The sequence below is a fragment of the Salmo salar genome, chromosome 18 (genome assembly GCF_965601325.2).
Source record: "Salmo salar chromosome 18, fSalSal1, whole genome shotgun sequence".
NCBI classification, from domain to species: domain Eukaryota; kingdom Metazoa; phylum Chordata; class Actinopteri; order Salmoniformes; family Salmonidae; genus Salmo; species Salmo salar.
In genome coordinates, this window is record NC_138308.1 from 87328677 (window position 1) to 87345831 (window position 17155).

The 17155-nt window shown below is 42.7% G+C and overlaps 1 protein-coding gene and 2 non-coding genes across 3 annotated transcripts; all 3 read left to right on the forward strand.

The window, feature by feature from the left end:
- The first annotated feature begins 3254 nt into the window (after positions 1-3254).
- Positions 3255-12254, forward strand: eif4a1a (eukaryotic translation initiation factor 4A1A). Its single transcript, XM_014156345.3, has 11 exons — positions 3255-3327; positions 4670-4721; positions 5057-5189; positions 5813-5952; positions 6581-6749; positions 7316-7425; positions 8374-8517; positions 9238-9375; positions 10465-10554; positions 10847-10926; positions 11863-12254. Exons 1-11 carry the CDS (start codon positions 3305-3307, stop codon positions 12005-12007), a joined length of 1224 nt encoding a protein of 407 aa, XP_014011820.1. The 5' UTR covers positions 3255-3304; the 3' UTR covers positions 12008-12254.
- Positions 6984-7126, forward strand: LOC123728813 (small nucleolar RNA SNORD10). Its single transcript, XR_006760586.1, has one exon. It is a non-coding gene; the product is annotated as a small nucleolar RNA SNORD10 (small nucleolar RNA).
- On the forward strand, positions 11460-11602 carry LOC123728814 (small nucleolar RNA SNORD10). Its single transcript, XR_006760587.1, has one exon. It is a non-coding gene; the product is annotated as a small nucleolar RNA SNORD10 (small nucleolar RNA).
- Positions 12255-17155: the final 4901 nt, after the last annotated feature.

Below are 17155 nucleotides of genomic sequence, written 5' to 3' on the forward strand. Positions count from 1 at the left end.
GCAACCGACAATGATAGACAAAGTTGATAAGAATAAACAAACACAGGGCAAGGAAGAGATGAATGAAAGTTGAATATTTATGTCACGTACAATGTGAAAAGATTTAAATTGAGGAATAGGATGGTTTTTCATAATTTGAGGAAGAGGCAATATTTGGCAGTGGTGGAAAAAGTACCCAATTATCATACTTTAGTAAAAGTAACGATACCTTAAGAAAATGACTCAAGTGAAAGTCACCCAGTAAAATACTACTTAAGTACACTTAAAAACAAATACTTTGAGTTTTACTTAAGTATCAAAAGTATACATTTGAAATTCCCTATATTAAGCAAACCAGACATGATTTTCTTGATTTAAAAAAATAATTATGGATAGCCAGGGGCACAGTTCAACGCTCCGACAGCATTTCCAAACTAAGCATTTGTGTTTAGTGAGTCTGCCAGATTAGAGGCAGTAGGGATGACTGGGTATTTTCTCTTGATAAGTGCGTGAATTATACAATTTTCTTGTCCTGCTAAGCATTCAAAATGTAACTAGTACTTTTGGGTGTCAGGGAAAATATGAGGAATAACGGTCGTTAAGACACTAACAGCTTACAGACAGTAGGCAATTAAGGTCACAGTTATGAAAACTTAGGACACTAAAGAGGCCTTTCTACTGAGACTGAAAATCACCAAAAGAAAGATGGGTCCCTGCTCATCTGCGCGAAGGTGCCTTAGGCATGCTGCAAGGAGGCATGAGGACTGCAGATGTGGCCAGGGCAATAAATTGCAATGTTTGTACTGTGAGATGCCTAAGACGGCGCTACTGGGAGACAGGACGGACAGCTGATCGTCCTCGCAGTGACAAACCACGTGTAACAACACCTGCACAGGATCGGTACATTCGAACATCACACCTGCGGGACAGGTACAGGATGACAACAACTGCCCGAGTTACACCAGGAACGCACAATCCCTCCATCAGTGCTCAGACTGTGCTCAATAGGCTGAGAGAGGCTGGAGTGAGGGCTTGTAGGCCTGTTGTAAGGCAGGTCCTCACCAGACATCACCGGCAACAACGTCACCTATGGGCACCATCGCTGGACCAGACAGGACTGGCAAAAAGTGCTCTTCACTGACAAGTTGTGGTTTTGTATCACCAGGGGTGATGGTCGGATTCTCGTTTATCGTCAAAGGAATGAGCGTTACACCGAGGCCTGTACTCTGGAGCGGGATTGATTTGGAGTTGGAGGGTCCATCATGGTCTGGGGCGGTGTGTAACAGCATCATCGGACTGAGCTTGTTGTCATAGCAGGCAATCTCAATGCTGTGCGTTACAGGGAAGACATCCTCCTCCCTCATGTGGTACCCTTCCTGCAGGCTCATCCTGACATGACCCTCCGGCATGATAATGCCACCAGCCATACTGCTCGTTCTGTGTGTGATTTCCTGCAAGACAGGAATGTCAGTGTTCTGTCATAGCCAGCGCAGAGCCCGGATCTCAATCCCATTGAGCACGTCTGGGACCTGTTGGATTGGAGGGTGAGGGCTAGGGCCATTACCCCCAGAAATGTTCAGGAACCTGCAGGTGCCTTGGGGGAATAGTGAGGTAACATCTCATAGCAAGAACTGGCAAATCTGGTACAGTCCATGAGGAGGAGATGCACTGCAGTAATTAATGCAGCTAGTGGCCACACCAGATATTGACTATATTACCAGACAGTCATGAAGATGGGACAATATCAATTCAATTCAATGTAAGGACTTTATTGGCATGGGAAACATATATTAACATTGCCAAAGCAAGTGAAGTAGATAATAAACAAAAGTGAAATAAACAATAAAAATTAACAGTAAACACTCACAGAAGTTCCAAAAGAATAAAGACATTTCAAATGTCATATTATGTATATACATAGTGCTGTAACGATGTGCAAATAGTCAAAGTACAAACGGGAAAATAAAAAAACAAATATGGGTTGTATTTACAATGGTGTTTATTCTTCACTGGTTGCCCTTTTCTTGTGGCAACAGGTCACAAATCTTGCTGCTGTGATGGCACACTGTGGTATTTCACCCAGTAGATATGGGAGTTTATCAAAATTGGGTTTGTTTTTTTGAATTCTTTGTGGATCTGTGTAATCTGAGGGAAGTATGTGTCTCTAATATGGTCATACATTGGGCAGGAGGTTAGGAAGTGCAGCTCAGCTTCCACCTCATTTTGTGTGCAGTGTGCACATAGCCTGTCTTCTCTTTAGAGCCAGGTCTGCCTAAGGCGGCCTTTCTCAACAGCAAGGCTATGCTCACTGTCTGTACATAGTCACAATATCAATATCACAGGCTGAACAACTAGTCAGTTGATTTTTGTGTCAAAAAACTTGTAACGTGTTTTTATAACAGACCTACCTCTCCCCATCTTCACAGGAATTCTGTCAATATGACTTGACCATGATAACTGAACATCCAATGTTACTACTCAAAGGTGTGCTATTTGAACCCAGGGTAGAGTGGAGCAGAAATTGCCCATCACATCTCTGTTGTTGTTTTATGGTGAACATTACCAAAGAAAACGACGTTAGTCATCATTAGATTAGTTTTATCTCTATGACTAAAAACAGAGGGTAGTCTAGGTAAGTGATGATGCTTTATTAACTGAATCATGTTATCCCACATAAACTGAAGCAGTATACGTTGCGAAAATAGGAGACGTCATCTAATGCCGCTTTCAAATGTTCGTCGGAACTTGTAGGACATTTTCGAATTGTTGATTCGTTGAACGCGGCACGTGTATAACTACAACCAGTTATCAAGTCGAACATTTCCAAATGTCCTAGATCCGACTAGCACTTGAACGCGGCATAATTATTACTTCAATTTGCGAAATGAAGATATAGTGACGTGCAGACTTGTGCAGGGCTCTGGTCATATGGTTTGTTTCACATGAACTAGCCCTGGATCGGTTTTAGAATTCTTATTCTTGAATGAGATTTTCTAACAGGACCAAAAACGCTGTTCTAAGATCAGTGTCCGAGCGCGCTCAATATTGCAAAGGAAATACCCAATGAAAACCGACATTAAGACTGCTTTTGCCCAATAGCTACATGCAATGGGAGGGTTACGCACTATATCCCGCCTGCTTGTGTGCAAATAAACGCCATTATGCTGTCAATCACTTACTTAATGACGTATGAATTAGCCAATGATATGTCATAGTGGGTGGAGTCACATTTGATTGACATGGTGCTGCTGCAATGAAATCGCTAGTTTGCTCATCACGTTGACGTATATATAAGGTTCCTACCACATTCTCATCCTTTGTGATAATGTCGGCTGAGTATGAAGATAGGTAAGGAATTAACGCATATAGTTGGCAATGTATTGCGTAATATTGTTTAAGTTGTGAATTTAAATAGAACATTATGTGTTTTCGTAACGCATGTGATCTGAAAATGTATGCAATGTTTGAAGAGAAATTGTTGCGCGTGTTTGTTTACAGTCGCTAGCATATTACGGGCTAGCCAGTTAATGTTAATTTAGTTAACGTTAGCTCGTTTAAAGGTCCATCGACCCTGCATTTTGTGAACTTTTTACTTATCTGTAACGTCGAAAGACAGCGTTTTATTGTCAATGAAATAAAAGCTGGTGATTAGGGAAACATGGGGTAGGTTTGATTTGAAAACCGCTGCCAGATCGTTAGCCCAATTTGCTAATTTTCAGTACGAGATGCGGCGGTGCCGGTTTCTCCGCATACACTTGAGTGAAGATTTTCAAGCCTGGTCTAGGCCTTCCCGAAATACCGCCCGATGTGTTTAATCTAGTATTGATAAACCCTACTTTTGAAAATACGACGACCTATTTATCTTGTTCAGGGCAACATGGTAGCAAATTACAGGTCAGCTGGATGGCGAGTGCAGGGGGAAATTTCACGCACATGGTCGTCGTAGTAGTTAACGGTACTTCGGGGAAATGGCAGGCCTTATGATAAAGATGGCATGATTTACGATTGCTATGTTTTTTTTCTGAACTACTTAGCACACCGGACACGACTTGTGTGTTCAAAAAATGGTCGCGATGTGATATAGATTAAGCTGCCAAATAAATCGAAAAGGGGCTCTACTTTGGGCCTAGTTGGCTGTCTAGCAAGCTAATCCTAGTTTGACACGTATATGTAAACCAGGTACCTACCAATCGTTTTCATGGTGCTTCATTTCAGTAGGAAAATGCATTACTTGGATGTTCAATAACATACAATGTTATTCAGATTACTTTTTTTACAACTCATTTTGTATATTCAAACGTTTACGCATGCTGTTATCCCGCTAGCTATAACCAGCATTCAGGCCGTGAAAAACGACCATCTTGAAATGGCGGCTTTGTAGACCATGGGACTTTTTCTAAGAAAATGCCGCGCCCCCCTCGACGTTAGATCTCTCTAGTGTGCAAATCTGCTGTTCGGCAATAGTATTAACTCTTCTGAGAAGTTTAGCTGACTTATTCTAATGCTTTTCTGGTAGATATTACTGTCATCACCAAAAACATATTACTGGGAAGTGTAGGTTTACGATATTTCTCGACATCTTTTAAAGCTACAATATGCCAGCTTTAGATTGTAAAGCATAGGATTTCCCTTGTGTCATTATAGCTTGGCTATTTGTTAATCATGACCATCTACTGCTGTTAAATTTCAGACCTCCCAGAGACAATGGCCCAGAGGGCATGGAGCCAGATGGGATCATTGAGGTGTGTATTGCTTCTGTGACAACTTCTACATTGGATGTGAAAGACTAGCTAGATACGCAATAGCTCTAGTTAGAACTCAATAATGTGTGCAATCTGACTAATTAAATGCAAACACTGTACATGCTCAAATGGTCAAGATACTGTGTAATGAGGCCTTGCTAACTGGATTCCAGAAGCTCTAATGTATGAAGTTAGATGTGTAGAGTTGCTGAAGGATGGCTGTCCTATTTAGTTTCAGGGGAACCTATTGGCTCACCAGTGGTTTACACTGGAAAAGGTTGTCTGCTAACTTACCAAAATGTAATGTGGATGTCTATTCTTCCCTCGTCCTACAGAGCAACTGGAATGAGATAGTGGACAGTTTTGATGAGATGAACCTGGGCGAGAAGCTGCTCAGGGGAATCTATGCCTATGGTTTTGAGAAACCCTCTGCTATCCAGCAGAGGGCCATCCTCCCTTGTATCAAGGGTGAGTACTCAACCACACCCACTTTTCAGATTCTTAGACATAATGGTAAAATACGGAATCTAAGCCTTATGGGATCATTCAAAACATCCGAACAGGGAACTTGCCATGTTAATACAGCATGGTCACTACAGTGACTGCAATTTTCTTAGCTCGTCAGCTTGAAAGACGGCTAATGGTCACTTAAAATGAAGGTACTAAAAGTGCTGAAGTCTTTACTTCTGCTTGTTGACTTCATGCCCCCTGTCAACTGGGCAAGGCAGTGTCCTCTAATGGCACTGAGTCTTATATCTGGCAGGGGAAGAGAATCAGTCCATGTTCATCCCAGCCAGCTCTGCTCAGTGAGGAATAGGCTGGTTCATGCTATGGGCACAGATGACATACACTCGTCAAATTACGTTCATTTTGGTATAAGTAGCTTATATATTTACTGCCTTATTGAAACAACTCTGAAAGCAAACTGGTATTGGTTGGAGTTGACATAACCTTGTGTTTTGACATAACCAATGCTTTGCTAGAATGTTAACACTCAAAGAGTAACAGTTTAGTAAACCTACCACTAAATCTGCCTGAGTGTGTATGAACTTTATTTATATGTTGAGCTTGGCATTCTTGTCTGTCTCCAGGTTATGATGTGATTGCACAGGCTCAGTCTGGTACTGGGAAGACTGCGACCTTTGCCATCTCCATCCTGCAGCAGATTGACATGGAGCTGAAGGGCACACAGGCCCTGGTCCTGGCTCCCACCAGAGAGTTGGCTCAGCAGGTGTGTTGACAAGGGAGGAGAGGGGATGAGCTGGACAATAGAAGGAATTAAAAACAAATGGGTAATGTTCACATCTCTAGCATGAAACTGTCGCATTTCTTGTCCTGTGGTCCTATATCCAAGAATTGCAATAACTTCAGTAGGTTTAGTTTCTTATCAGTGACTGCTTTTAAGACATGCCACAAAGCTAACTTTGGTTTGGCCTGGGTTTATGTAGCTGCCATTTTGCTAACCCTAAATCAACCCTGAAGTGTCACACAATTCTAAACTCGGGACCTTTTGTGTTTATTGACCTCATTAACCCCCCCCCCCCCCCTGTCAACTGGGCAAGGCAGTGTCCTCTAATGGCACTGAGTCTTATATCTGGCAGGGGAAGAGAATCAGTCCATGTTCATCCCAGCCAGCTCTGCTCAGTGAGGAATAGGCTGGTTCATGCTATGGGCACAGTTGTATGTCACGTGCTTCCAACATAGCGTTGAGAGGTTTTGATGTGGAAAATAGGTGGCAGTCTAACAAAGTACAGTGTCTTGAGTAAAGAAAACAACCCCGCTATAGTGTGAAACCGTTCTATTTCTCCCCTGATTGTTCACTTGAACTTCACTATAATATCTCCTCCTCCCCTCAATAGATCCAGAAGGTCATCCTGGCCCTGGGTGACTACATGGGAGCCTCCTGCCATGCCTGTATTGGAGGGACCAACGTCCGTAACGAGGTCACCAAGCTGCAGGCTGAGGCCCCTCACATAGTGGTGGGGACCCCTGGTCGTGTGTTTGATATGTTGAACCGCAAATACCTGGGTAAGTAGGTGTTAAACCATTGTTTAATTGACCATCTATGGCTGAATTTCTGCTTGACGTGAGGTTTGTAAAAAGTACTTTAATACGTGTTATCCAACTCACCACATGTAGTAGTTGACCAATACCGTGTGTAGTGGTAACAATGGTTTGTTGCGCATTTGTTCCTTAGTAGCACCCAGGTTTACAGTTCATGATAAGACTTTTCTTTGCTTGACAGGGTAGTATTCTAGAGCTGTATAATGATGAAATCCATGCGTGTCAACTGACTCTAGAACCCCCTGGGTGTTCTAGTTCTACCACTCAGCGTTCTGTTGGTTGGTGTGTTCTGGACCTCAGGGCTCTGGACCTCATGATCAGATTCCACACTGGCTGAATACAGTATTTTTCAATCACTCACAACTTGGTTTGCACGTAGTAAAGGCATTGACTCAGATGGTTCACTGGGCATTTGTCCTCATTTTATCCCTTCTGCCATGAATGTAGTAGTGATAATACCAGTGAAGAATGAAGTGCCTACTTGTAGATGTATTTTTAATGTTGCGTCACTCCACCTTGCCTCCATGCAGCCTCCAAGAACATCAAGATGTTTGTGCTGGATGAGGCTGATGAGATGTTGAGTCGTGGTTTCAAGGACCAGATCTACGAGATCTTCCAGAAGCTCCCCACCAGCACGCAGGTCTGTCATTCTGACTAGTACTCACCCCAACCCATCTGTAGTAACTCGAGCTAAAATCTGATTGGAATTAACTTTAATTGACATTTGTGTCTGGTTTTTCCTCTAGCTTGAAATATTTGCCATGGTGGTCATTGCTAAAGTGCACTGTCTTAAGGACATTTAGTTAGCTTGCATAAGTCACTTATTACACCTTTCAGCTAACTCATCTGTAGGACAGGCTTAACTGCATTGCTGTGTACTTTGCTTTTAGTTATGAACTTGCTTCAGTTTAACTGCTCTCCACGGTGACTGGCCCCAGTCCCAACCCATAACTTATTAGCTGTTTACAACTTAGTCACCGGTTGCCCAACTTTCAGTTTACAACTGTTCAGCACACCAGTCACTCCTGTGGGTGTGGTTGGCATTGCCTCTTCCCTGAGGCTGAACTGTTGTAGACTTCAAGGAACTTCTCATTTGATGCCATTTCTCGTGTGAAAGTCCATTCTCTGCCCTTGCTCCTCCGAGACCCAGAAACGGTGGTAGTGTCTACTTGTTAGTAGTTGAATGGAAGAGTTCTCCCCTACAAGATAAGCATGACTAACCTTGTAAGGTGGCCATCGGTCCTTCAGAAGAGGTTTGATCAGCCGCACCCCCTTGAATCAACTTTTGTTTTGTCGGTAGGGCACCATGTGCCTGTTAATCTAAGTAGAATAGTTTTTATCTAAAATGTCTTGCTTGATTTGTTTTAAATCGCTTTTGGGATCTCCCATCTTGACAAAGGCGCCTAGTGATTTCACTCTTCCGCTCCTCGATTACCTTTGACCTTTTTCAAAGGGAGGCGGGAGGACTCGGGCGTTAAGCAAATACAATTGACGAAAGGCCATTGACTTAAACACATCTAACAACCCTTTATCGTTCCTGTTACATCAAGTAGTTAAACATGACCTTTAACCTCTGACACCCCTCTAGGTGGTTCTGCTGTCTGCCACCATGCCCCAGGATGTCCTGGAGGTCACCAAGAAGTTCATGCGTGAGCCAATCCGCATCCTGGTCAAGAAGGAGGAGCTTACCCTGGAGGGTATCCGCCAGTTCTACATCAATGTGGAGAAAGAGGTGTGCATTGCCCTTAGGCACAGATCTAAGATCAGTTGGGGAGCTTAGGTTTGGGTGGTCTGAGTACATTTCCTTTAGGCACAGACCTAAGATGGGGTTGCATTTGGTCCAATATCTCGCTAGAATCAATTTAGCCTGTTTTCTTACGGGCTAGTTGAGTACATCCTATGGCCGCGCTGCCTTCAATCCCGAGGTGTTACATTTCAGTAATGTATCAGAATCTTATCTGGAGTAACTTCAACCAAAGACTACTACGTTACATACATTAAATTAAACTTGCAAAATGGCTGCAGTAATCCAATGGCTGGTTTTGATAACTCATGCATGTCAACTGATCCCAGAACCCCCTGGGCCTCCCGTTGGCATTCTGTCAGCTGGTTGTTACCACAGGCGATCTGACTGTAAAGCTGCGAATGGCACACCTTCATGATTTACTGTCCTGCCATAGACTTTCCTCTTGTGAGATTTTGGCTCGTAGATAAGTTGGACTAGGTTAGAAGTCTGAGTGGAAATATTGGGTGGTAAATCATCTGTTTTGAGATGTTCTATACTTCTCTTTGGCCATTTGTACCTAATCTTGCAAGGATAAACTAAATGATACTAAAGCTACTTCTGTTCAGACGATATCCATATTGTGGAAGGTTATCCTTGTGAGTGACTAAACTCACATCCTTGACTGCATAGTCATCTAACCCATTCTCAATGTCTCCCCTCTACCAGGAGTGGAAGCTTGACACCCTGTGTGATCTCTATGAGACCCTGACAATCACCCAGGCTGTGATCTTCATCAATACTAGGAGGAAGGTGGACTGGCTCACTGAGAAGATGCATGCCAGGGATTTCACTGTGTCCGCTCTGGTAAGACGAGGACCCTTTTGACTAACCCATGGGGTTGGATAGAGGGCACCACCATGCATCGCTGCTGTAATGTCGAGTGTGCCCTCTATTCAGTTCTATGGGCTGACCTGACTACTCTAGCTGTGGCTATGAAATCTCTAGCAAGAGTACGGAACCCCCTTTGAACTTGCGATTTCTTAGGCTTCAGCCATAATAGCATGAATATAACTTGAGCCTTATGCTACAGACTAAATGCATGAGAATTGAAGCTGTAACGGTTTCATTTACGGTTATTTTAGATTAAGGCGCTGCGTGGTCAATTCAACATCTGCACTGGCCGTGCAGAATTTACGGTGATACAGCCTCTGCAGAAGTCAGGGCATTCCTACTTCAGCTTCACAGAGCTGTTGTCAAGGGAGCTTGTTTATACAGGACCTCTTGCCCCCACCTACAGGCAACCAATCATGTCAACGCGGAATTATATGGTGTCCTCAGCCTTGTTACAATATTTGGGAGGCGCAATGCGGTACAGAGCTTAATTTGGTCTCTGCTTACCTCCGGAGGCTCCACAATTGCCCCTCACCCTCCATACGGAGTCTCCAACATCTTTTCAGATCAAGCTTAAATTGGCTCTAAGATTTGTGGCCCAGGCACAAGGCCATCAAAGTAATGTCCATAAGTGTAGTCTGATTTCCTTAATGTAACTATGTCAAGGTGGGGTTGTCCCATACAACTTGTGTGCACGTCAAGTCAATGGGGTCAGAATTCTATTTATACCATCTGACTTCATGCCCCCTGTCAACTGGGCAAGGCAGTGTCCTCTAATGGCACTGAGTCTTATATCTGGCAGGGGAAGAGAATCAGTCCATGTTCATCCCAGCCAGCTCTGCTCAGTGAGGAATAGGCTGGTTCATGCTATGGGCACAGATGACAAACTTATTATTTTCACATTGTGTATAGCATTTTGACAACCCAGTTAAGGCCATCGTGGCATTACCACACCAATGATAGTCTACACTATCCAAACTGAAACCCAGAGTCTAAAGGAATCTCTCATACCCCTGTCTTATGCATTCATATAACTTGTAGCTCATGTCTGATCTCTTCCAGCACGGAGACATGGACCAGAAGGAGAGGGACTTGATCATGAGGGAGTTCCGTTCAGGCTCCAGCAGGGTTCTCATCACCACTGACCTGCTGGTAAGTCCCTTCCTGTTAATGGTGTCCCCCACCCACTCCCTGTTAATTTGGCCCCAGATTTCTCCTACCAGCTTGGTCTTTGGTAGTGTATCTAGTCTGCTCTCCAGTGACTGGCCTCAATGTCCCAATGACTTGTCCCATGACTTATTAGCGGTTTACAATCGTTCTCCAATGTAATGTCTGTTTCCTTGTTGACTGACTATGTAAAACATGTGCATCCTCTTACGCTTTGTCACCAGTCGAAGTACAGCGCTAATGAGTGATTATTCCCTCGGTCTCTGTCCCGCTCCAGGCCAGAGGTATTGATGTCCAGCAGGTGTCCCTGGTCATCAACTATGATCTGCCCACCAATAGGGAGAACTACATCCACAGGTGACTACAACTCCAATTCCCAGAAGGCAGTTAGATTTGGGAACATTATGATCCATGCAGAGCAATATATTAACACCAGGGTGGTGCATGTTTGATATGTGCCTACATATATCTGACTTTGTAGGTGGCACCTCTTGTTCATACCATTATGAACGTGCTTAAGCGACAGTGTAGTGTGGGTCCTAAAGTTCTGACACCCTCAGTCATTCTGGACAGAGGCCAATGACTCTAGCCTGAAGTACACTGCCATCGCTAAAGTAGTCATATTACTTATGAAACAACTTAGCCAGCATTGGCATCAGTTTTACTTTAGACTGGTGTCAATGTTGTGCTAGCAAATTGTCAAATGGATAACTAATGGTGTGCTCCACTCAAATATTATACACTAAAATGATCAGGTTTTTCTAACTACTTTTCAATGTCATTGTATTTCCAAGCCACTGAAATGCACTTGATAATCATCAGCGCTCATTGATTAGAATGCTCAGTCGTGCATCTGCTACCATGAATAGTAAGTGTAGGTTTCTAGAGCTGTATAATGATGAAATCCATGCGTGTCAACTGACTCTAGAACCCCCTGGGTGTTCTAGTTCTACCACTCAGCGTTCTGTTGGTTGGTGTGTTCTGGACCTCAGGGCTCTGGACCTCATGATCAGATTCCACACTGGCTGAATACAGCGTATTTGATGGAAGTTGAGATTCCTTTCCATGTTCTCTAACAATGCATTTAGTGGAGTACACTGGGTAGAATTACAGAATTGGGAAAACGACTGGGTAAATGTGAACTGTCAATGGTTCCAGATAATGGGTTGAACTGATCTCTTGTCCAGTAGCACCAAGCAGCTCCTCTACATGCAGCAGGTCTATTTCAACTACATGTCGACCAAAAGAGATGAAACTAAATATCCAACCTAAACCCTCCATTCTATCTGTCAGGATTGGTCGAGGGGGTCGTTTTGGCCGCAAGGGAGTTGCCATCAACATGGTTACTGAGGAGGACAAGCGCACGCTGAGGGACATCGAGACATTCTACAACACCACTGTTGAGGAGATGCCCATGAACGTGGCTGACCTCATCTAGATTCTGGAAGACTTCCTTCTGCCCCGTCCCAAACCTTCTGTCCCCCCCCTCTCCAATTCCCTTGGCTTCAACAAAACCCCCAAACCCAATATCCCCCTCCAATTGGTTAAAATAATGATCACTCAGATCCTGGAGCCCTCCCCCTCTTGACCTGAAATCCAATCCGATCCTATTTCACCTTTGATTCCCATCCTTGTGATTGAATACCGACTGGTGTTCAAACCCATTACAAATGATTTTGCTCTTACACTGGGGGTTCTGTCTTGTCCTAATAGCCCTTTACACTCTGTTAAGTCTAGTATAGCTTACTTAAGTTCTACCCCACCCACACCTCTTTCCAAAGTCAAAAATGCATTGTCGATGGGTTTGTTCCTCTTGGGTTTTTAAACCCCTGACACCCTGAGATGTTTCTAAATGATTGGGTGCCAAGCACTAAAGACTGACATTTAGAACTGATACTGGGTGATAAGTTTTAACTCCCCATAGAGTTTGATAGAGGGCACATGCATCTTTGCCGTAATGGCTTTTGTGCATTTTAGTTATTTAGCAGATGCTCTTATCCAGAGCGTCTTACAGGAGCAATTTCTGTTAAGTGCCTTGCTCAAGGGCATGTCGGCATTTTTTTTTCAGTTTTGGGCCAGTAATCTAAAGGTTGCTGGTAACGCTCTTAACCGCCTGCCGTCTGTGCCCTCTATTTAACTTCATGGACTGACCTGACCACCTTATTTGTGTTTGTCTACTCTTTACCCCCAATTGATGCAACTTAATGGCATTTGTGTATAATGTTGGGAAGTGACTAGCTTTTAGTTAGGGTGACTCTGGCTGCATCTGACTCTGCACCATATTCCCTATATACTGCACTATGTAGGCTACAGGGTGCAATTTTGGACGCGGCCTCACTATTGTGACGTGCTTCATTGATCTTCAGTCAGTGGGTGTTAAGTTCTTCAGTAAGTGTGCGACTATAAATTACTATTGACCTTTTTTGGGGGGGGCTTGGAGAAGTTATTACTTACAGAATAGTACTTCTGAAAAGACTACAATGTATCCAACAAAATGAAACTGGTTTCAACTCGTCTTGGGGGGTGGGTTTTAAAGGGGTTCAAGGAGCATCTTTAAAAAATAAAATGTAGAGAAGTGATCATGAATGAGTATGAAATGTTTCCTTGATCCTGATCTCTGCTGTGTGATTCTCTTGTTTATACTTTCTTTATCCTTTTGTATAGTCCCAAGTTGCGGTAGCATTATTTTAGTTTGAGGCCTGTTGTGTATTGATGGGGTGACTGCTGCTCAAGGCAGAAAATTGTGACATTCCAACTTTTCCCAAAAATTCCCCGATTTTCCCAGCAATAGCAGTTGGAAGGGTTCTGCAGCCTTACAGAGATCCAGCTATGCCTTGTTTCCAATGGTCACAAACCCGGTTGTGAGGATTTTACGCTTCACAGGCTATTTCCTTTAGTTTACGATTTTCTTTCCAGAAAGATTAGATTTGAAAGGGTGTCACTTTTGTAACCTACCTCACCAAACTGTTGGAGAGGTCTTTATACGAAGGACCGACCTACAAATGATGGCGATTGTCTTTTTATTTTTTCGTTTTATAAAATTGCCTGTCACTGGGTGGGTGGGAAAAGGAATGTGCAGAGTTATTGCTTGGTCAGTGCTATTTTTTAACTGAATTTATTAAAGGAAATGTGATGTTAACATTTTTTTTGAGACAGAAGCCGTGTACCAACTTTTCTACATTGGGTTCTGTATAGTATTTATTTTAATGGTCTTAAATAAAATAAAGGTATTTCTCCTTTTTAACAAGAACTATGGTTGAAGTTGCATTCGTGTCCATTTTCACACATTAGGTTGTCAAACTAGTATTTCGAATAATATTCCTGGTGTTTAGTTTGTTCACCTGCTTTCACATATTTATGTTAAGCCATAGACATTGGCTCTGTCCTGTTATGGTGAGCACGGGCAGCTCCATTGAGGCCTACTATCTTGAAGTACAGTTCCACTGAGTTGGTGAACTGAAAGGGTGCCTACTGCAAGTGTTTGAACAGGTATAAAGCCAAGGTTGGTGACTGGCTGCCACCTGCAATTATGGGATGTTTACGAGTATAAATCATTGGCTGATCCTAATGACCTGGATGGAGTTGTGATCCCTCCTTAATTCATAGGAAGTCCCACCTCCTTAATTCATAGGACGTACCACCCAGTTTAACTTCAACGGTGAAATAATTGTGGTGCTGCCTATGATCAAACAGGCTTTTGGGTACAAGTCTTAAGGTAAGCCTATTTCACAAATCTTTAATGTCCTTGCTTACAAACTGGTACTGTTCAAAATCAAGTAAATCATGCTTCAAGATGCATTCATATGTACTTAAACAACTTGTCACATGCTTCGTAGACAACAGGTGTAATATACAGTGATAAGCTTACATACTGGTCCTTTTCCAACAATGCAGTTATAAATTTAATAATCACGTCACCCTTTTAGACAGCTCAAATTGTCCTAAAAAACATCCTACCATTGAGATCGTGATAAATCTTAATTGATAGAGCTGACGGTGGGTTACAAACTGGTACTGTTTGACATGGCCACAAGGAGGCAACCAGTATAAACCCAGTCAGGCTGCCCAACTTTGAAACGGCTATGTTCTGGAATGAGGTTGTGACTAGTACAGCAATAGGCAGGTTAGGAAAGCATTTTATCTAACTCTTCCTAACCGTTAGTTCTAACCTGCTGCGTTAGTATGAGTCAGGTTAGAACTATCTCCTACCGCATTAATTCTCCTAACCTGCCGTGTAACTTATCCCAACCCTTCACGTTAATTTTTCTAATCTACTGCATTCATTTTCCTAATCTACCACGTAAATTCTCCTAACCTGCTGTGTTAGTTCTCCTAACCTAATTCTCCTAACCTACCGTGTTAATTCTCCTAACCTGCTGTCTACTAACTAGTCGGAACCCCTGAAATTATGTTCCTGGTGTCTTGGGAATTGGCCGCTGCCATCACCCCCTGGTGCTGCTACTAGAACTATGTTTAGACAAGCAGCCCAATTATGATCTTTTTTCCAATAATTGGTCTTTTGATCAATCACATGAGATACTTTTCAGAGCTGATCTGATTGGTCAAAATACCAATTTGTGGAAAACAATATGTCAGAATTGGGCTGCGTACCTAAACGCAGCTTACTTAAAGTACAGTTGGTCTGTTTCAACTTGCTCTAGTTCAAGGGTGTTCAAATCTTACGCTACGAGGTCCGGACTACTGCTGGTTTTCTGCTCTACCTGGAGTGTCCCAGGTCTAAATCAGTCCCTGGTTAGAGGGGTAGAATGACCATCTCATTCTCACTGCCCTCTCTCAGGGACACAAAGCAGGCTAGGCTATGGGTTGTAAACCGTCCCTTCACACCTCTGTCCCTAGCCAAATGATAGGTTGCTAGGAGTCATGGTTGCCAGGGGCCTTATCACACTTTTATTTAACTATGCAAGTCATTTAAGAACAAATTCGTTTTTACAATGACGGCCAAACCCGGGCGACGCTGGGCCAATTGTGCGCCACCCTATGGGACTCCCAATCACAGCCAGTTGTGATACAGCCTAGATTCGAACCAGGGTGTCTGTAGTGACGCCTCTTGCACTGAGATGCAGTGCCTTAGACCGCTGCGCCACAGTGTGGTTAGCCAATCAGACAGTCATCTTGGGTCCCAGATCCCCAATTCCTGCCTCCCCCTCTGTCTCCCTCAAGCAGCCACAGAGAAAGCAGCAAGCTCATCTCTGTCCTGCACAACAGCTGGACTCATCTCGACTTCCACTACCTTTCCATGTGTGTTTCATCCGTGTGTGTGTCAATAAAGTATCCTTGTGTGTAACTCTGAGGTTGCCTTATTCCCCTTTATAACCGGGGGAGGTGCTAGTGGGTCACAGATCAGCCCCAACGGAGAGTCGCTCTCTTTCAATTACACTTCATAACACGTACACAGCATAAAAAGCGTCAATTTTACTACTAGCTAGTAGCTGCATTTCCCTGACGCCTGCATGTCACTGGAACTTTGCCATGATTCCTTGGTACAACTAAAGCTATTATCTTGAAGCAACTGTATCTGTTTCAAGTGTGGCTTGTGGTTACATGTCTTTGTAACAGGAAAACATCTTATCAGGCATCTGATCCCCTGATACCTACATGCCACTGACACAGTTGGGTTGATTGGTTGACAGTGTGGCCAGTGACAATACATAGTAACAGATAGACATCTTATTAGGCACTAGTAACTTTGTCTGGGCTACTATAGTTCCTTGATAACCACCAGTGGTGGAAAAAGTACTCAACCCTCATACTTGAGTAAAAGTAAAAATACCTTAATAGAAAATGACTCAAGTAAAAGTGAAAGTCACCCAGTAAAATACTACTTGAGTATTTGGTATTTGGTTTTAAATATACTTAAGTATCAAAAGTAAATGTAGTTTCTAAAATATACTTAAGTATCAAAAGTAAAAGTATACATAATTTAAAAAAAATATATATATATATATATATATATATTATTATTTTACCGATAGCCAGTGGTACACTCCAACACTCAGACTTCAGTTACAAACAAAGCATTTGTGTTTAGTGAGTCAGCCAGATCAGAAGCAGTAGGGATGACCAGGAATGTTCTCTTGATAAGTGTGTGAATTGGACCACTTTCCTGTCCTGCTAAGCATTGAAAATGTAATGAGTACTTTCGGGTGTCAGGGAAAATGTATGGAGTAAAAAGTTCATAATTTTTTCTTTAGGAATGTAGTGAAGTAAAATAAAAAGTTGTCCAAAATATAAATAGTAAAGTACAGATACCCCAAAAAATGACTTATGTAGTACTTTAAAGTATTTTTACTTCAGTACATTAGACTACTGATAACTACATGTCACAGCTGGCTTGAGCAGGGTGGGAAACAAGTGCAGTGTTATAAAATAGTATCAGAAATCAAAACAAAGACAAAGATGTTTTTTTTAAATTAGCAGATTAAACTATGAACAATCTATTTGTCTTGATACAGGCCTCGTCTCTTGTAACAGCCAATCGAATAGCTGAGATAGAATGATGATTGGAAATTCTGCAGATTTTATCACCTATCTTTGCTATGATACATTTCTTATGAAACAAAAGGAG

Bases quoted from the DNA above. Each gene is read 5' to 3' on its own strand.
- eif4a1a (XM_014156345.3), top strand. From the start codon at position 3,305: ATGTCGGCTGAGTATGAAGATAG. The intron at 9,376-10,464 runs GTAAGACGAGGA...GATCTCTTCCAG, and splicing joins ATTTCACTGTGTCCGCTCTG to CACGGAGACATGGACCAGAA. The intron at 10,927-11,862 runs GTGACTACAACT...TCTATCTGTCAG, and splicing joins AGGGAGAACTACATCCACAG to GATTGGTCGAGGGGGTCGTT.